This window comes from Thermobia domestica, chromosome 12, assembly GCF_964235325.1.
Source record: "Thermobia domestica chromosome 12, izTheDome1.hap1.1, whole genome shotgun sequence".
Classification (NCBI taxonomy): Eukaryota; Metazoa; Arthropoda; class Insecta; order Zygentoma; family Lepismatidae; genus Thermobia; species Thermobia domestica.
Window position 1 is genome coordinate 130,149,150 of NC_137465.1, and position 16,216 is coordinate 130,165,365.

At 37.1% G+C, this 16,216-nt stretch overlaps 1 protein-coding gene across 6 annotated transcripts in view; it reads right to left on the bottom strand.

The window, feature by feature from the left end:
- Positions 1 to 5,310: 5,310 nt before the first annotated feature.
- The window catches only part of LOC145666656 (5-taurinomethyluridine-[tRNA] synthase subunit GTPB3, mitochondrial), a 61,877-nt gene continuing 50,971 nt past the window's right edge, over positions 5,311 to 16,216 (bottom strand). For all 6 annotated transcript variants that reach the window (XM_081734107.1, XM_081734106.1, XM_081734109.1 and 3 more), the window contains 2 exons: positions 10,071 to 10,593; positions 5,311 to 5,562 (listed from right to left, as the gene is read on the bottom strand). In XM_081734107.1, the coding sequence (XP_081590233.1) occupies positions 5,328 to 5,562; positions 10,071 to 10,593 (758 nt within the window). In that variant the 3' untranslated portion in view covers positions 5,311 to 5,327. The remainder of the gene's footprint in view (positions 5,563 to 10,070; positions 10,594 to 16,216) is intronic.

A 16,216-nucleotide genomic window follows, 5' to 3' on the forward strand; every position in this document is an offset into this window, starting at 1 on the left:
GTTGTAAAATAAGATAGATTAAAGGCTTTATGGTTAGGTATTTCAAAATCTTTAAATCAAAATTAAATACGAGATCTGTGTAGAAAGAATAGTGCTGATCTTTATTTACGTGAATCTGTTGACAGTGCAGAAAGAAGATCACTTGAGAACTATTATCATTACCGTAGCTGCTGTAGGAAATATCCATATGTGCACTGTCAACCTGGTACATATAACATATGCGATTTTATATCGTGTTAAGAGGTCTCAAAAATATAGCATAAGATAAAGAAGTAGCGAGAGACAGAATTTCGGTAAAGCTTAAATACAATCCGATAAATGTATAACAAGATTATGGAAAGTAAGTTCTGTGCTCAATATAGTGGTTTTCCCCTCAGGAAAATGTAATCGAAATAAGGACTCTCATTAAATCTGAATACAATTTTTCGAAGTGTTTTTATTAATAAAACTTTACCTGGAACGACTAAAAGAAAAAGGTCGTTCATACCCTTGCTGATGCGAGATACGTAAACCACATCATAATAGCCATGACTGAAGTTTTGACGAGAGGCATCCATCTCAAGGCACAGCCTCCTTCCTTCCTTGATCTACGTTAATGTGACTTCTTTGCTATCAAAACTCTTTATCACAGGATTTTGTTCGAATTTGGAACTATTGATGGACAATATGTGATTTTCTAAAAGAAGCTACTATACATGCTCACGTAATTATGCATAAAATATATGGATTTTAAAATCGGTTTATTTTTGCCACTACTGTTTTGTAATTTTGTGACATAGGATTAATTTTGAATTATCAGTAATTAAAGTTATAAAGATATAAAAATAATGAATGTTAAGGAGGTATATATGGTATTTAAAGAAAGTAAGTTGATAGTATACTTAAAAAAATGCATAAAACAGCATTATAAAAATAAAATATGCCATATACAAAGCGGATATTCGTTTTGTTTTCTTCACTTGGAATAGCTACTGAAAAGTTGACTGTTTTAATGTGGGGTTCTTAGTATCATTAGTTCCAATATTTAAGGATTGACCAGCGATTCACTTCTACTTTTTCAAAGAAGCTCTTTCTCACCATCGAATCCCGATTTCTATCTTCCTTGTAGATAGATCATTTTAAAACTCAAGTTTTAACAGTCTACTTCTATAACCTACAAAATTGTTTCACTGATGATCAGATATTGAAGAATAAGCATACCTACGCTATTTGATTATTACAGTTCAAATATTCTATTTAGTAACAACATTTTAAACTTCTGCGAACTCTCTCGTGACAAAATTATTCCTATCATTCACGAGAAACACGGGTTAGATCTTTATGTTGAAAACGGACGTTTAACTTTAAATAAATATCACATTTTTTATATGAAATTACTTTCTTCTTGTGTCTTGATTGTAATTTTGCATACAGAAACATTATATAACAAATTATTGTAAATTTGTGATCTCAAAATATTGTTCGGCGCGAAAAAGGTAAATGAGTAAATGGAATATCCATTGATGAGGTTATGTTTCTACAGCAATGAACCGTCGAGTTTCTTAAGCTATAGAGTTAGCTGATATTTCCCCCTTAAGTGCTGTCATATAAACAAAGTAATGCATACAAAAGGGTGAATATTACCTATGTAATGTAAACAGCATATTGGAAATCGAATACATACTGTATAATGTTCAGTTTTTCCCTAAGAAACAATTAAATCTAAATCTAGTGTAAATTCGTCGGAAGTAGCAGCGTCAACAATTGTCAAATTTGCTTTTTTTTTGTGTGTGTGTGTGTTAACCACTGTATTTAGAGGAAACAAACATTGTTTAGCCAACACCGCATTTTTTCAGATGCCGCGGCATGCCGGTTTCATATAATGAACCAAATTTAAAATGTGGGATCAACAAGATTACTTCCTATTAAACATAATTTTGTAAATGTTTTTGCATGTAGTGTATATTTTAATGAATTGTTTCTACAAATTTGTAAATTTGTACAAAGTACGTTTTATATATATTAGAGTTGATGCAACTAAGGTTGTTTACCATATTGTAAAACTTTAATGTAAGAGTAATATTATTGTGACGACATTGATTGTGAATGTTTTTGACTGTTTATTCGAAATAAGTAAATTATAAAGACAAAAAATATTTTTTGTCTGTATATGGTCTGAAATATGTATTGTTATTTAAAGTGTATCAAATTAATAACTTAAATAAACTTTATGTTAATGTTAATTTTTAATGCTTGTTGTGTTACTATTAATGTAACTTTTTTTTTTTTTTTTAAAGTATTGGATTGTACAGAATGATTCATAATATTTTACTTAATTTATTCTGAAAGTAGACTACTTCTTTCCACCCTTTACCAGAGAGCTGGCTGTGTTTGTTTTCTAAAAGCTTGGACAAACTATCCTCTTTCTACGTCGAATCACGCCACATTTAGTCATGTGCTTTAATTATAGCACTTTTGTTATCCAGTTTAGCGTGTCAGTTTCTTCGTCCCTATTTTGATTTCTTAAAGAATCATTTCTTTAGATGTTCTTTCCACTTCTACATTTTCTGCAAACATTGGATTCCATGAGAGTTATATTTTACTCATGGCTGAGTTTAGTCAAGAGGGTACATGAGTAGCAATTTACACAACTCACATTGTCGACTGGACTCTACTTTTATCAAGTTGGATGCGCTTCACACTTACTACGTAATATAAAATGCACTTGTGGCCCCTCGTAGCGTGGCGTAAAAGCTGTTACACTTTTTCGACCCAGTGTCCTCACCGGGAATCGAACCCGGGACCGCCTTTGGTGTGAGCAGTCCCGGGTTCGATTTCCGGTGAGGACACTCGGTCGAAAAGGTGCAACAGCTTTTTCAGGCCGGCCATCTTGAATTATTTTTTTCCTGGGTTCCCCTCATCCACACCAGGCAAATGCCGGGCTGATACCAAACATAATGGTCCCAGGCCGCTTCCTTCCTTCCCTCTGCTCTGATAGTGTGCTCGCCGAGGGACGTCATCCCTCAAACGTGACGGGCTACAATGGTCATAGATGCCGAAAGCCCAGTGCGCTTAATAAATGGCTTCCCGGACAATTTGTTCCCATTCGAATTCATGAATGTAAATGAAAGAAATATAATAATAAAAAATTATGTGGATCCAGGGATCGGCCCTTTAATATCCTAATAATAAGTGGCAAACGTCTTAGTCGGTCACATTAAAATCCTAATAATAGACAGTCATGCTAATAAAGGTCGCTGCCTGCATTACGGGTTGCCTGTATAACGAAGTCCTTGAATAAGTGCATAAATATGGCAAGGTGTTTGAGGCAGCTGGTGGGCAAAATCAAGCAAATTTGTTAAATATAAATAATTAGAACTTGTAATTAAACTTGATCTTAATCTATTATATATACACAGCGGGTGGAACAACTAGTTTTAATGATTGAAATTATGACTTAATTTCTCTTGAGTAGACATACGAGGTCTGGCTTAAAAATTAACGGGGCTGCTACCAAAAGTACGGTTTATTGTCATAAACTTACAAATTAAAGATGATTTTCCTTCAAGATACTACTCTCCTCATACGTTTCCATATGAAGTTTCTATTGTTGGAAGCAGTTGTGGAAATCTTCAGCGTCTTGAGTATCGTTGCCAGTTTCTGCTTTACTTCTTCCACAGTCTGAAAATGAGTTCCTCTGAGAGCGGGTTTCACTTTCCGAAAAGGAGAAAGATTGCACGGTGTCAAATCTTGTGAATAAGCGGGCTGTTCAGTCAGAAACTGCTTAACGATCAGAGCAGTATGCGAAGGAGGATTGTCATGATGCACAATCCTTTCATTATTCTTCACAAGAGGGGCGTTCTCTTTCTCGCAGCTTGACTAATACCTGCTGATTATACTGTCTATTCACTTTCTGATCTGATGGTACCCATTTCATCAGGAGCAGGCTATTGATATCAAAGAACATAATGACCATGACTTTCGATTTGCTTTGCGTACCTTTTTCATTCGTGGTGGTGAAGTTTTCCAGTGTCTTGGTTGTCTTTTCATTCCAGGATCATACTGAAAGATCGAAAACTCGTCACCAGTGACGATTTTCGTTAACAGGTCAGGATCTACTTCTAGGCGTTCTATTGTGTCACTGTACACGTGTTTCTGGAAGTCCTACCCCTGCGTGAGTTTTTTGGTACAATTTTTGCGCATGTTCAAATGATCGTGTAGAATTGGGCGGGCAGACTCTTTATCATGCCCACGATGTCTATCATTCGAATTCTGAGCCTGCGATGTTTTCGGAAAGTCAGTCCCTATTGCCACGTTTTCCTCTGTTTTGTTTGACAAAACGACCCGATCATTCATCATCAACTTTCTCGCAACCCCCGCTCAAGCGTTTGTGCCACTCAAACACTTGCGTATATGACATCGTATTATCACCATATACATCCTGCAACAATTTCACACACTCACTTGGTGATTTCTTTAATTTCAGGAATTTCAAGTTAATGCGCTGTTTAATTTTTACATTTGCCATTCTTCTAGCAACACAATTGCACACCTCTCTCTTGAATGGGTGCTTACAGACTAAACTCAACTGAGGCAACAACTCATGTGTATCACTCTCTTTAGGGTTTAAGTTGCTCTGCAGGCATATGCTTACCACTGTTCCACATATACTACTGACAGGATTGCCAGTCCCGTTATTTTCTAGTCAAGCCTCATATTACCTTAGTTATCTATCAACTGAACAATTGTCTCTGCCTGACTTATACACACAGGCTATGTTCTTATGTTTTCTTCACGGAGTAATGGCATTTTCAAGAGTTTAGACTTTTGTTTCATCTTTAAATAACCCTTTTTCGATGCTATTTTATTATTATTAAACTAATATTTTATTACTTTATTCTCGTTCTTCGATTTTTCTTTGAAAACTAATGAGAAGGACATTATTTCGTCGGTCTTATGGGAAAAGGTATTAACTAACATTTTACATATTTTGAGAAAAACTGTTTCCCTTGAGATTTGTAAACATTTAAAATGACATTCCATCTCTACCTCTGAATATTGGAAAATGCAGTTGATGACGTCTTCACATGGCTAAAATTTCTAGTTAATGACTTTTTCCGTAAGATCGACTATCTATTGTATGAGTTAAACCGAAGCTGTCATATCTGGATCAAGCTTGGCATAGTGGTAGGCCTTAACCTGCTCTACAAGATGACCTTTGGTTACTAACTAGTAAAATATACGTAAAATTAAAATCAAATTAAGGACGATAATGTATGACTACGCGAAAGTTTAGGCAACAGAGTGAAGATGACAAATAAAAGATCGTCATATGATGATTTGACTCTTTATTTTCCAATACAAAACTCCCTAAATATTACACCAAGTATTTCTTCAGTGCTGGCGTGACCTGTTATTTTTCCGATGCTTCGTAATGCTTTTCTTAACTGCTGGGCTCCTAAGACTAGATCATTTTTTCGTGTTCGCTGGAAGTATTCATTTACGTTCATTAAGCAGTCGTTAAGATTATGACGGTGCCTTGATTGTGTTAATGTTGGATTTTCTCGGGAAGGAGAGGCACATCTGTGGAAAGAAGAAAAAATATACAACTCAAATACGAAAAGTTTCATTCATATTGCTATAGTAAAGAATATTCTGCACAGCAGCCGTGATCAATGTTTTCAGTTGACAGAATTAACATATGTTTAAATAACTGATAAGTTGTGTACGAAAAGGGAAGGAAAAAAAAATTGCCAACAACTGAGGTTCAGTTTATTGCGTGACAAATGTCAACGAATTCGATTATCGTAGGAGGTGCTTACAATTTGAACACTTCACGGTGTTTCGGATTCCTCCTTAAACTGTTCGCCCGTATCTCATAGCCTCGGTGCTATAAGGGACACTGAACTCCGATAAAGCAATAAGTGTCAAGAAACAGCCAATTTTGGAGGTAAGAAACCACAATATTGGTGGAACCTACTGGTTAGAGTGGTCTTTGATTTCCGAAAGAAGTGGAAAAGCTATGAGCATGACTAAGTGGTTCAGTAATTGCAATTATTATTATTATTATTATTATTATTATTTTATTTTATTTTATTTATTTATTTTTGCGTCCTTATAGAACACTGAGATTATGAACGACGGGTTATTAACGTAGGCTATGAACCACGACCAGGCTTTGACTAGCGCAGTTAGCAATTGCTCAAACCACCATGCAACTTTTAGATTATTGGTCGTTCCACACCACACTACTGCCTCCAAAAGAGTTGGATAATAGTACTACGCCACCAACTCTCGCGTTGCGTAATTAAAGTTTAATGTCTCATTTTAGCACTAAGGCTATATGAGGCAGGACCTACTGTTTGAAACGGGCTCCGAATTGCTATCGGGTTTGTGTCCGAGACAAGTATCCCAACCATGAAGCGAATCCGGAACCATACGTACACAAAGCACGCGCGTTAGTTATTCGCTTATGAGGAACTAAAAGTTACTCAATACATAACTTCATAATACAATAAAACCTATTTACTTGGCCACCTGTCTATAGTAGAGCTTGACCGCGTTTATGCAGCGTTATTTCTATGCTGCTAATATTACATTTACCTATGTTGAACGACAGTATATGCGATCTTCATTTCTTACAAACCCTGGCAGAACATTTTGTTGTTGTTCTGTTTTGGAAGGTCTATAAACACAGAAGCGGAAGAAAACTTGTCCACGAAAATAAATGCTTCATAAATACAGCACCCGATGACACAATTTATTTCCTTATGGCTGTTGCAGGCGAGTGTGTGAACAGAAAGAAGCCCTTAACCCCCCTCTTTATCCATATTTTATTTCATATCAGGCCTAATGGATTTCGTGAGCTATATGCATCGTTCGTTTTTCTCGTGTGTTCGAAGCCTTTTGAGGACCATATAAGTTATCAAATGGCGACCAGATTCATGTTGCAAGTGTAGAAAAGAAAGAAAGAAAGAAAAAAAAACTTCCCATTGCTTGGTGGTCAAAACCAAAAAGCATGTGACTTTTATGAATCCAGTACCAAACGCTGGTAGAGGTGGCACGATATGAATGCTCCGGTTTTTCCTAGGACTGACGATAATCTGCACATTTTGTTACAGGTGGAAGAGAGAAAAGAATAGCTAGTTAATGAGGATATTGAAATTACAACATTTAAATCATAGAATGGAAATTGCAAATTTGGATAGATAGAAGGGAACCAAAAATGTTCTTGCTGTTTTAGAGCAGTGATAAGCAAAGAGCAATACAGTCGACGGTACGTACTTTGTGTTTCGAAGTAATCACCATCCAACACTTTTTGCCAACGTTCCTGCAGCTGCACAATACCCTGGCCATAAAACTCGACGGTCGTCGATGCAAAGAAGTCCGTAAGTGCGTTCCACAGGTCTCTCACATTTGCGAAGGATCTTCCATGGAGGTGGTTGTCGAGGGAATGAAATTGGTGGTAATCTGTTGGCACAAGGTCCGGTGAACATTATGACGACACAATGTCTCCCAGCCAAGTGGCTGAAGGGTCTCCCGGGTTCTCTTTGTCACATGTGGCTTGACATTGTTATGCAAGAACAGCACATCCTTGCGATTCACCAATGCTGGTTCCTTCTGCCGCGATGCACGGTACACCCTTTCCAAGTCTTGAAAGTAGATGTCAAGTAGTCAGTAACAATGATCTGACCAGGTGGAAAGAGCTCTTAATGCACCACTTGCCGACAATACCACCATTTAGAGCATAACTTTCCGTAGATGCAGAAATAGTCTTGAGGTGTGAGGAGCAGGGTCACGTGGCGACAACTAATGTTTGATACGCGTGGGAGTGTCGTAGAGGACCCACTTTTCGTCACCAGTGAGCAAGCGATCAAAGATGGGTGTGTTCAGGTGCCGAGTGAGGAAGACTGTCACGCGTTGTTCCTTGTTGGCTGTCGACACTGTGTGGGATACCTACTTGCTTAATTTGTATGACTTCCCTATCCCATGCAGGTGCAGTCTGACTGTTTCAGCGAAAACATGCAACCTTTCTACAGTGTTAAACCACAGTCCTCCTAGATGGCTGCTTTTAGGGCCTCGTCATCCAACACATGTAGTCGTCCACTGCGAGGTTCATCCGAAAGGCTTACATCTTATGAACGGAATTTCTGGAAACAATGCCTGGTGAGGAAACGTTCGTTCACGGCTCCTCAAGTGCCTGGCATATGCGGCAGCTGACAGGTCCACTTTAAAGACATACAATAAACACAAGCGAGCAACCTGCTTCGATAAGTCCATTTATCTTCGACACTGGACGAGCTATGACTGCTGTAGCCTGTCATGCTACTCGACAATTAATCATACGCAACGTGCCTGTATTACTGAAGGTCAATGGTCAGACTAACTGCTGATCGCTTGACAGGCACGTGCATCATTTCGTTTCGTCTCTGTGAGCGCATGATTAATGGGACGTTAAAAAGCAATATCATTTTGGTTACTCTATATTTATTACTTTTATGATACAATACAATTTACTATGTATTATTTGGTTGGTTGGGCCAGTGCGTAATGTTTCTTTCAGTACCAAGACTATATGAAACGTGAACAGAATCAGATGATCTACTGGGAATAGAGTTCGGGCCAGCGGCGCCAAGGCTGTGGACTCTTTAATTACTTATTCCATTAGAAATGTGTATGGTACTATCTATAATAGTTATTGCTTAAAAATACATTTATTTTCTATACGGTGACCACATTTTATTGCAACCGATGCTGGCCAATATAGACAGATTTCACTGTAGTTAGACATCACCAAATATAAGATTGAGACGTCTGAGAGACAAGATGGAGTTCTAGTCAGAAAGACTGTAAAATCTAAGAGGATGCGAAAATTATATAGAGCAGGATGTTAAGGTGCAACTGATTAACAGTAATCTTGACTGGATTGGCTTCACACCAGCATAGAAGCCAATGGCGAGATTTTGTTTCCACGACGACGATCTCCCTGTCTTATTATGCCATAGAGTCAGTTTTAGATAGAGAATAAGAGGAAAATAAAGAAACGATTGTAAACGAATGTAACATTATCACACTGCAGAAACACTTTGAAGAGACTTATTTCGAATTCAGCTTCATATTGACGACCAAAACTATTGAGACAAAAGCCCTCAGTTAATGTATGATCCTAACATAGGTACTCCTATTTGGAATCGAACGCGGGACCTTTAGGCGCTAACGGTAACCTTTTTATTATGTGAAAACTTAGGGTGCGTTGTACACTCACAATCGGTTACTCGCAAACAGGATGCTGGGAATCAGTGAAACAAGATGGCGCCACCGTCGCAGGTTTGCATGAACGTGGAGCAGCGAAGTGTCATTAGATTTCTGTTAGCTGAATGGTTGAAAGCACACTAATGTTCATTTTTACTAATATCATTCACCGTAATACGCCTGTTTTCCCGTATCAACTCGCACAATGTTGTTCTACGTGACTACGCAGATAGAGCGTCCTGGGTGTGGCGAATTTTCAACACTTGAAGTTTTGTAATTTTTATACAACTTTTGCGGTTATTTATTGAATGGATCTTACATATTTTTATTAGTAGGAGTTATGGTGAAACTACTAAACGATAAACGATTAGTGCAATATGTTTGATCATGTGATCTACTGAACACATCCAAAGCGCTGGATACTTCTAGATGGCTTCAATGGTAAATTGTGATATACTCCAATAAAGACTTAAGTGTTTCATCATTTAAACACCCTATATAAAAATCTATACTTCAGTTGTTTAAAAGAAGTTTGCTGCATAAAAGACAAACGCATCTGCAAAATAATTACTGTACCTCCAGTTCAATGGTGAAACCACTTGAAATTCTTTTTGCTTAAATCTTATTTTCCTGACTTGCCTTATTATTCGTACTACCGAGAACTTCTCTGTTTGGTAATATGGTTTCTCTCCGTAAAAAAATAAAAAAGTAAACATTTTGTTCTATGAAAAATTCAATTGAGTAAATTCTCCCAACTTATATACTGTCAACATATATATTAATATACTTACAAATCTGTAACACGTATGAAAAACAATTTACAAAATATTAATACTTACAAAGATGTTAAATGTTTCTTAATTGTCTCCAAAAGTAGCTGAAAGCCAGATTCAGTTTTACAAGACAATGTTATTATATTCGAATACTTATTGCACAACATATGTAAACTATCGATGTCGCTAAGTAGATCAATTTTGTTCAATACAAGGATGCATCGTTTGGTTTCTGAATTCTCCCGGAAACCACTATTATCCAGAACTATTGATTCTTTCACAGAATCTACAAGTCCAGTCAACGCTATTTCATTCACGTAATTTATAAGAAAGTCCATGACATCTGATGTTTGCCTAGTTTTTAGCCAATTGAAGCATTTGACAGCGTCCACCATAAGAATTAGGAGTTCTGCATCTTTTGCCTGTGCTTGAGCTCTATTTATTCCTTCTTTTTCAATATCATCGCTTGTCTCTCTCAGACCTGCTGTGTCTGCCAATATAACCGGGTACCCTCCAATGTTAACTGACAACTCAATAACATCTCTTGTAGTTCCTGCTGTGGGTGTCACAATAGCAGCGGGTCGCTGACCTATTAGAAAGAAATATTATCAATTAGTTTTATAAACTCATATCACGATGGTTCAAACGGTCAAAATCGATTATCATATTGCATGCACATCATCATCGTTACTTTTAACCTATAAAGCATAAATAAGAATAAATTATCCTATTTTTCAAAAACGAGGGTTTACGTACGAGTGGGAAACCTGGGTTCGATTCCCAGTAAGAGCTCACGTGGTTTGGATCCCACCTTAAGCTATAGGACCACGTCTCATACAGGCTCGGTACTGAAAGAGACGCTAACCAATTAAAATATTTTTCAGAACTTGGTAACTGAACTCTATGTACTTTTAGGTGAGTGTCATGGAAGCATTTACCGTACAATTTTTCGTGGCAGATATGCCGTCAAAAAAGCCTATGGCACCAAAACAGCAGAACTTCTACACAGTAGTATTTTGATTATTATTATCTAGCGACGTATACGAAATAATATACTAGAGAAGAGTAATTATGGCTTTCGGATTTAAATGTCAAGTATCAAAGGTTATTCTGGCTATTGCAACAATACAATAATAATAATATCTCTGACCCATCCCATTTTTAATTTTCCTTTCAGTTCGTTTTCCCCGCACAATATAACTTCTCTCCTTTTCATACACCACGACGCTGCAAATGGACCAAGAAATGTTAAGATAAAAACATACAAAATAGAATCTATTACATCTGCAAGAAATGCCATAAAATATCCCACGGTAGGATAACGATGATAGGATTCTGGCTGCGAGAAATCGTATGATAAATGCTTCCGTGCCAAATGGAGCTTATTCAGAGGATCTTACAACACACTCTACCCGTAGATATTGGTATAAATATTACCGATAGAGCATTATACTAGAATAACAGCAATACAAGATGGACAATTCAACATATCTTTTCATACTATGTCAACATATACGTATACTTACTTACAAATATACGTTAAAAAATGTAAATTATTTTTAAAACTGTTATGCATTTCTTAAGTACTATTTACTTTTTACTAGCATGCAGAAACAAACACTATACGCAGATACAACTATTTAACTATAATGTTGCAGTTAATAGTTGTAACTAACATTTTATACGTAGTAGCAACACGAGGTACTAACATGTTATCAATTAAAACCTTTCCCTTATCTCAGAAGTTAAAGGCTCTGGTCGTTGCAGTGCTCGTGCAACGCGGCACGGTTTCCAGTGAACAAGGTTTTTCGCACTAGGTAGGATTTCAGAATTTTATTACATTACCAATTAACAAATGAAATTAATTTTTATGCATTCATATAATGTATTTAAATTGCGGGACTGTGCTGAAACAAACCAATATAATGATACAATTTAAAAGTGATCGCATAATTACAAAATAAGAAGGAGAATATGTAGTAAAGTAGAAAACAAATAAAAGCGAACATAATTAACAAGCTAATTATTTCTTATATAGATAATGAAGGCTTCTTGTACAGTAATTTGTGAACCAACTATATAGAATCATATTTCAAGAATTATTAATGATTCCTTAATTTCCGAATACAGCGAAATTCGTTGAACTAGCAACCATGCATCCTTTTGCTTCTGACAAGAATTGCCAATCAAGGAAAAATTCTGGTAAGCCTTAGAACCTCAGTTGTAATGAAAATTCATATTTCTGCTTTCCACAACATTTTCCCTGTAGATGTTATGTTAAAAATTCTAAAGCATCTGTCCCTCTGTAGACAATATTGTCCTCCCTAGGCGCAGATGGGAGGACAATATTAAGATGGATCTCGCAGAGATTGGAATACAAAGTAAAAACTGGATGCAGTTAGCTAAGGATAGAAGTCAGTGGAGAGCTTTTGTGAACGCGGCATTGAACCTCCGGGTTCCATAGGCCATAGAGTTAGTTATATATATATATATATATATATATGTGTGTGTGTGTGTGTGTGTGTGTGTATCGTTTATAAAATAAATGTATTTTATACTTTCGATAACTTTCCACATGAAACGCCACAATGCATTCGGGACTGGTTAGCAAGGCTGTTTGTTCTGACGTTCTTTGATTGACTTTTGGCTCCTGTTACATGCTGAATCTACATTTGGCAGTTTCAAAGTTTGCTTTTCGGAACTATGACATTGATAAGCATTCTTTCGCCTCATGTGGAAGTATATTGTATTCATAGTGCAATAATGCTTGCAACCAAAACCGATGATTTGGAATGTAGTTTTTCCTTCTCGCAGTTGTGTGTGGGTTTATATGTGGCACTCGTGATTCATGTACCTCTCGAGTGTGTTTTGAATAAGATGTTTTTGTTTTTAGTTATTAGATTAACTTGTGTTATTAGATAACTAACAGAAGAAGTCATTTTCCCAGCTCTCTGCTGACAAAAAGCTTGCAATTAAAGATCTTGGGAGGCCATAGCCAGACCTAGACATTGTGCAGAGCATCAAAACAGGCAAAAGGCAATTCAGGTGTGTGTTCAGAAAAGATATATATATATAATAATAATGAATGATTGTGTGGGTGTGAAGTAAACACACTGTTTTGCTTTCCGTGTGGTGGTGAACAACCGTGGACAAAATCAGTCATAACAGATTTAAATCATTTATGTTTTTTTAATGGCTTTATATTTGAGAAATGTTTTAAAATTCACACTTTTTGGAAAAGTAAATATCGCTTCGCAGTAGGACAATGCTTATAAGATAAAATTTGAAAAACAATGAAACACAGATTCGGTGCAATCAAAGAGAGGAGTATGGACTTTCCATTTAAATAAGGCGAGGAATCGGATAAAACTTTTCACATTAATTTTTAGTTTTTTCTTGAACATAATTTTATTTTATTTTCATATGTCACATAGTATTTGCTTCAAAGTAATGTTGATTAGTTAATGAGTCCAGTTTCTAGCTTTTGTCTGCGATCATTCGACGCAACTGGATGTCAGATATAAAATGAAATGAAATCTTTGAGTTTTACGTCCCACGGTTTATGCCGGTTAGGCTAAAGGAGACGGTGATGATGAGGAATAAAAAAAATGGTGGAATGAAGAAAGTGGGAGGAAACGGGAGAACCCCGAGAAAACCCACGAGCACGGTATTTGCCCACCACTAAGTTCACACGGCGCAAGCTGGATCGAACCAGGGACCCCAGCACCGGAGGTGAATGCTCTACCACTGAGCCACCGCGCCCCCGTCAGATATCAAGTTTGTATGATACTGTATGGTAATTTGTATATAAAAGGTTGTAATGGAGGGTCAGTAATTAACAACTCAGGGTTCCCACATTCTGAACAATCAGGGAAGGTCAGGGAAATGAAAACATGTCACGGAAATCGTGCATTTTGCGTAAAATGTCATGGAAAGTCAGGGAACATAAATGTGCAAGACAATTCATGATGTGTAAATTGTTTCTTCAAAACTGTCACGGCAGAGTGTGAACTATTTTAAAGGAAATTCCAGAGTTTTGAGCCATTTATTTGTTTCCTGTACTCAGAACTTCTATCTCCCTGAAGGAATCGAATGAGTCAAACAAAGCATTATGAAACTTGCAGACAGTGCAGTGAAGCTTCTTGCTTTGGATTTGACTGCAAATGAAAATTTACTAGAAATAAGAAAGGTGGACACTGGTTTTAAGACAAACTAGCTTTCAGGCTTGACTGTCACAACTTTTTGCTGGGCACAGTCCAGAAGATTGTGGAAAGAAGCCCTCTGACGTACGAACTAGTACGTGCTCTGTCAGCTTTGGACCCCAGGTTACAAATGGACAATTCAGAACTTGCTCAGAGTAGGGTGAAAAGCTTGCTGCAGAGGCATAAGCATAACAGAATATCTGATTCTGTACCTGAGAAAGCAAACTGTCAATTTGTCTTTCTGTACTGAAATCCAGAGGTCTTTTGCAGTGAACTTCAAATAATACGAAGGGAAGATGAGCATCATCAGATTAGTTGTCCAAGAAACAATAGTATTCCGATTTGTGGCATGTTGTGAAAATATGTTTAATTTTATCCCAGGGCAAGGCCTCAGTGGAGGGCAGGTTTTCAGTCAGTAAGACACTTACTGTAGTGAACTAAATCGAAGATTCTCTGGTAGCACAGAGGCGGGTGCATGATGCAATTATGTACTATGGAGGTGTGGAATCTGTTCCTATTGATCGAAGAATGCTTCTCCCAGTTCGTTCAGCTCGGAGACGCTATGATGAATACCTTAAACAGAAACGAATTCAAAGTGCAGAGGAAAGTAAAATCAAAGGTGAAAGAAGAAAACTAAGTGCTGAAGTTACGAAAATGGAAAAAGGAAGACGCAAATGGAATAATGTTACAAAGAAGAACTTCCCATTTATATTTAAGAATTTATGTCAGGGAAAACAAGATTTTGTGTCAGGAAAATCGATCTTCACCTTTTTGTGGGAAGCCTGCAACTACTTTTATGGCTTGCTTTAAAGGAGATTAAGCCCGGCACATTTTTGTTAAGATTAACAACTACTAATTTGTTAACTTCCTTTTGATTTCTACTCTGATAGTTACTTTGCTAGGGTCATTTTTTTTAACAAGTTATTGATCTTAGACGTTTTTCCAAGAAAATAATATCAAAGTCATTGTTTGAACTTTTAGTAATCACCTACACACACAAGTTAAAAACCTGAATAAGCAGCGACTATATATACACATTGCAATTCGGAATTATACATGAGATTGTGTTGGGTTTGCATTTATCAATCTAACGTGTCAAGAAATGCGTCTTAGTAGTAGGGGTCGACGTATATTGAGCCGAGTCAGCAAAAATTTTCTCGATTCTGATTGGCTGAGAGAGGTCACGTGACGTTAGGCCCCGCCCACGCGGGAAATTCAAATTTTCAGGTCACGTGGTATGACGTCATGAGTCACCCTGCGGGGAAATCCCTCATTCTCTTTTATGACTAGGATTTTTGAAATTTGTTCCCTTTTACGGGTAAGATGTGTGTTTTGATTGGTTGACAGCTGTCACATGATCTTAGACCCTGCGATATTTGAAATTCGTTCCCTTTTACGGGTAAGATGAGTGTTTATGATTGGCTGATAGAGGTTACATGATCTTAGACCCGCTACACGGTGAACAGGTCACATGGTATGACGTCATGTTTTACCCTTGCGGGGAAATCCATTACTAATTCGTTTCCTTTTACGGGTAAGATGAGTGCTTTGGTACCTTGATTCTGATTGGATGATAGAGATCACGTGATTTTAGGTCCTAGGATTTTTGAAATTAGGGTGTCCTTTCTGATGTATACTTTGGTATCTCGATTCTGATTGGTTGATAGAGGTCACATGATTTTAGACCCACCACACGGTGAACAGATTACATGGGAATACCCCTCACTCATTTGTTTCCTTTTACAGGTAAGATGAATGTTTTGGTACATCAATTTTGATTGGTTGATAGAAGTCACATGATCTTAGCACCCCCACAGCCCATGAGTGAAATATAGAGCGATATGTCGGTGATCACCCTAGACCTGTATTTTAGAATTTTGTTCCCTTTTATGGTTATCCTTAAAGTTCCCATGGAGGGTTCAACCTCCTCCTTAAATAACCCTTTTTTGGTATCATGATATTGTACTGAAGTTTACATTAAATATTATCGTTCTCTTTGACAGATAAGAT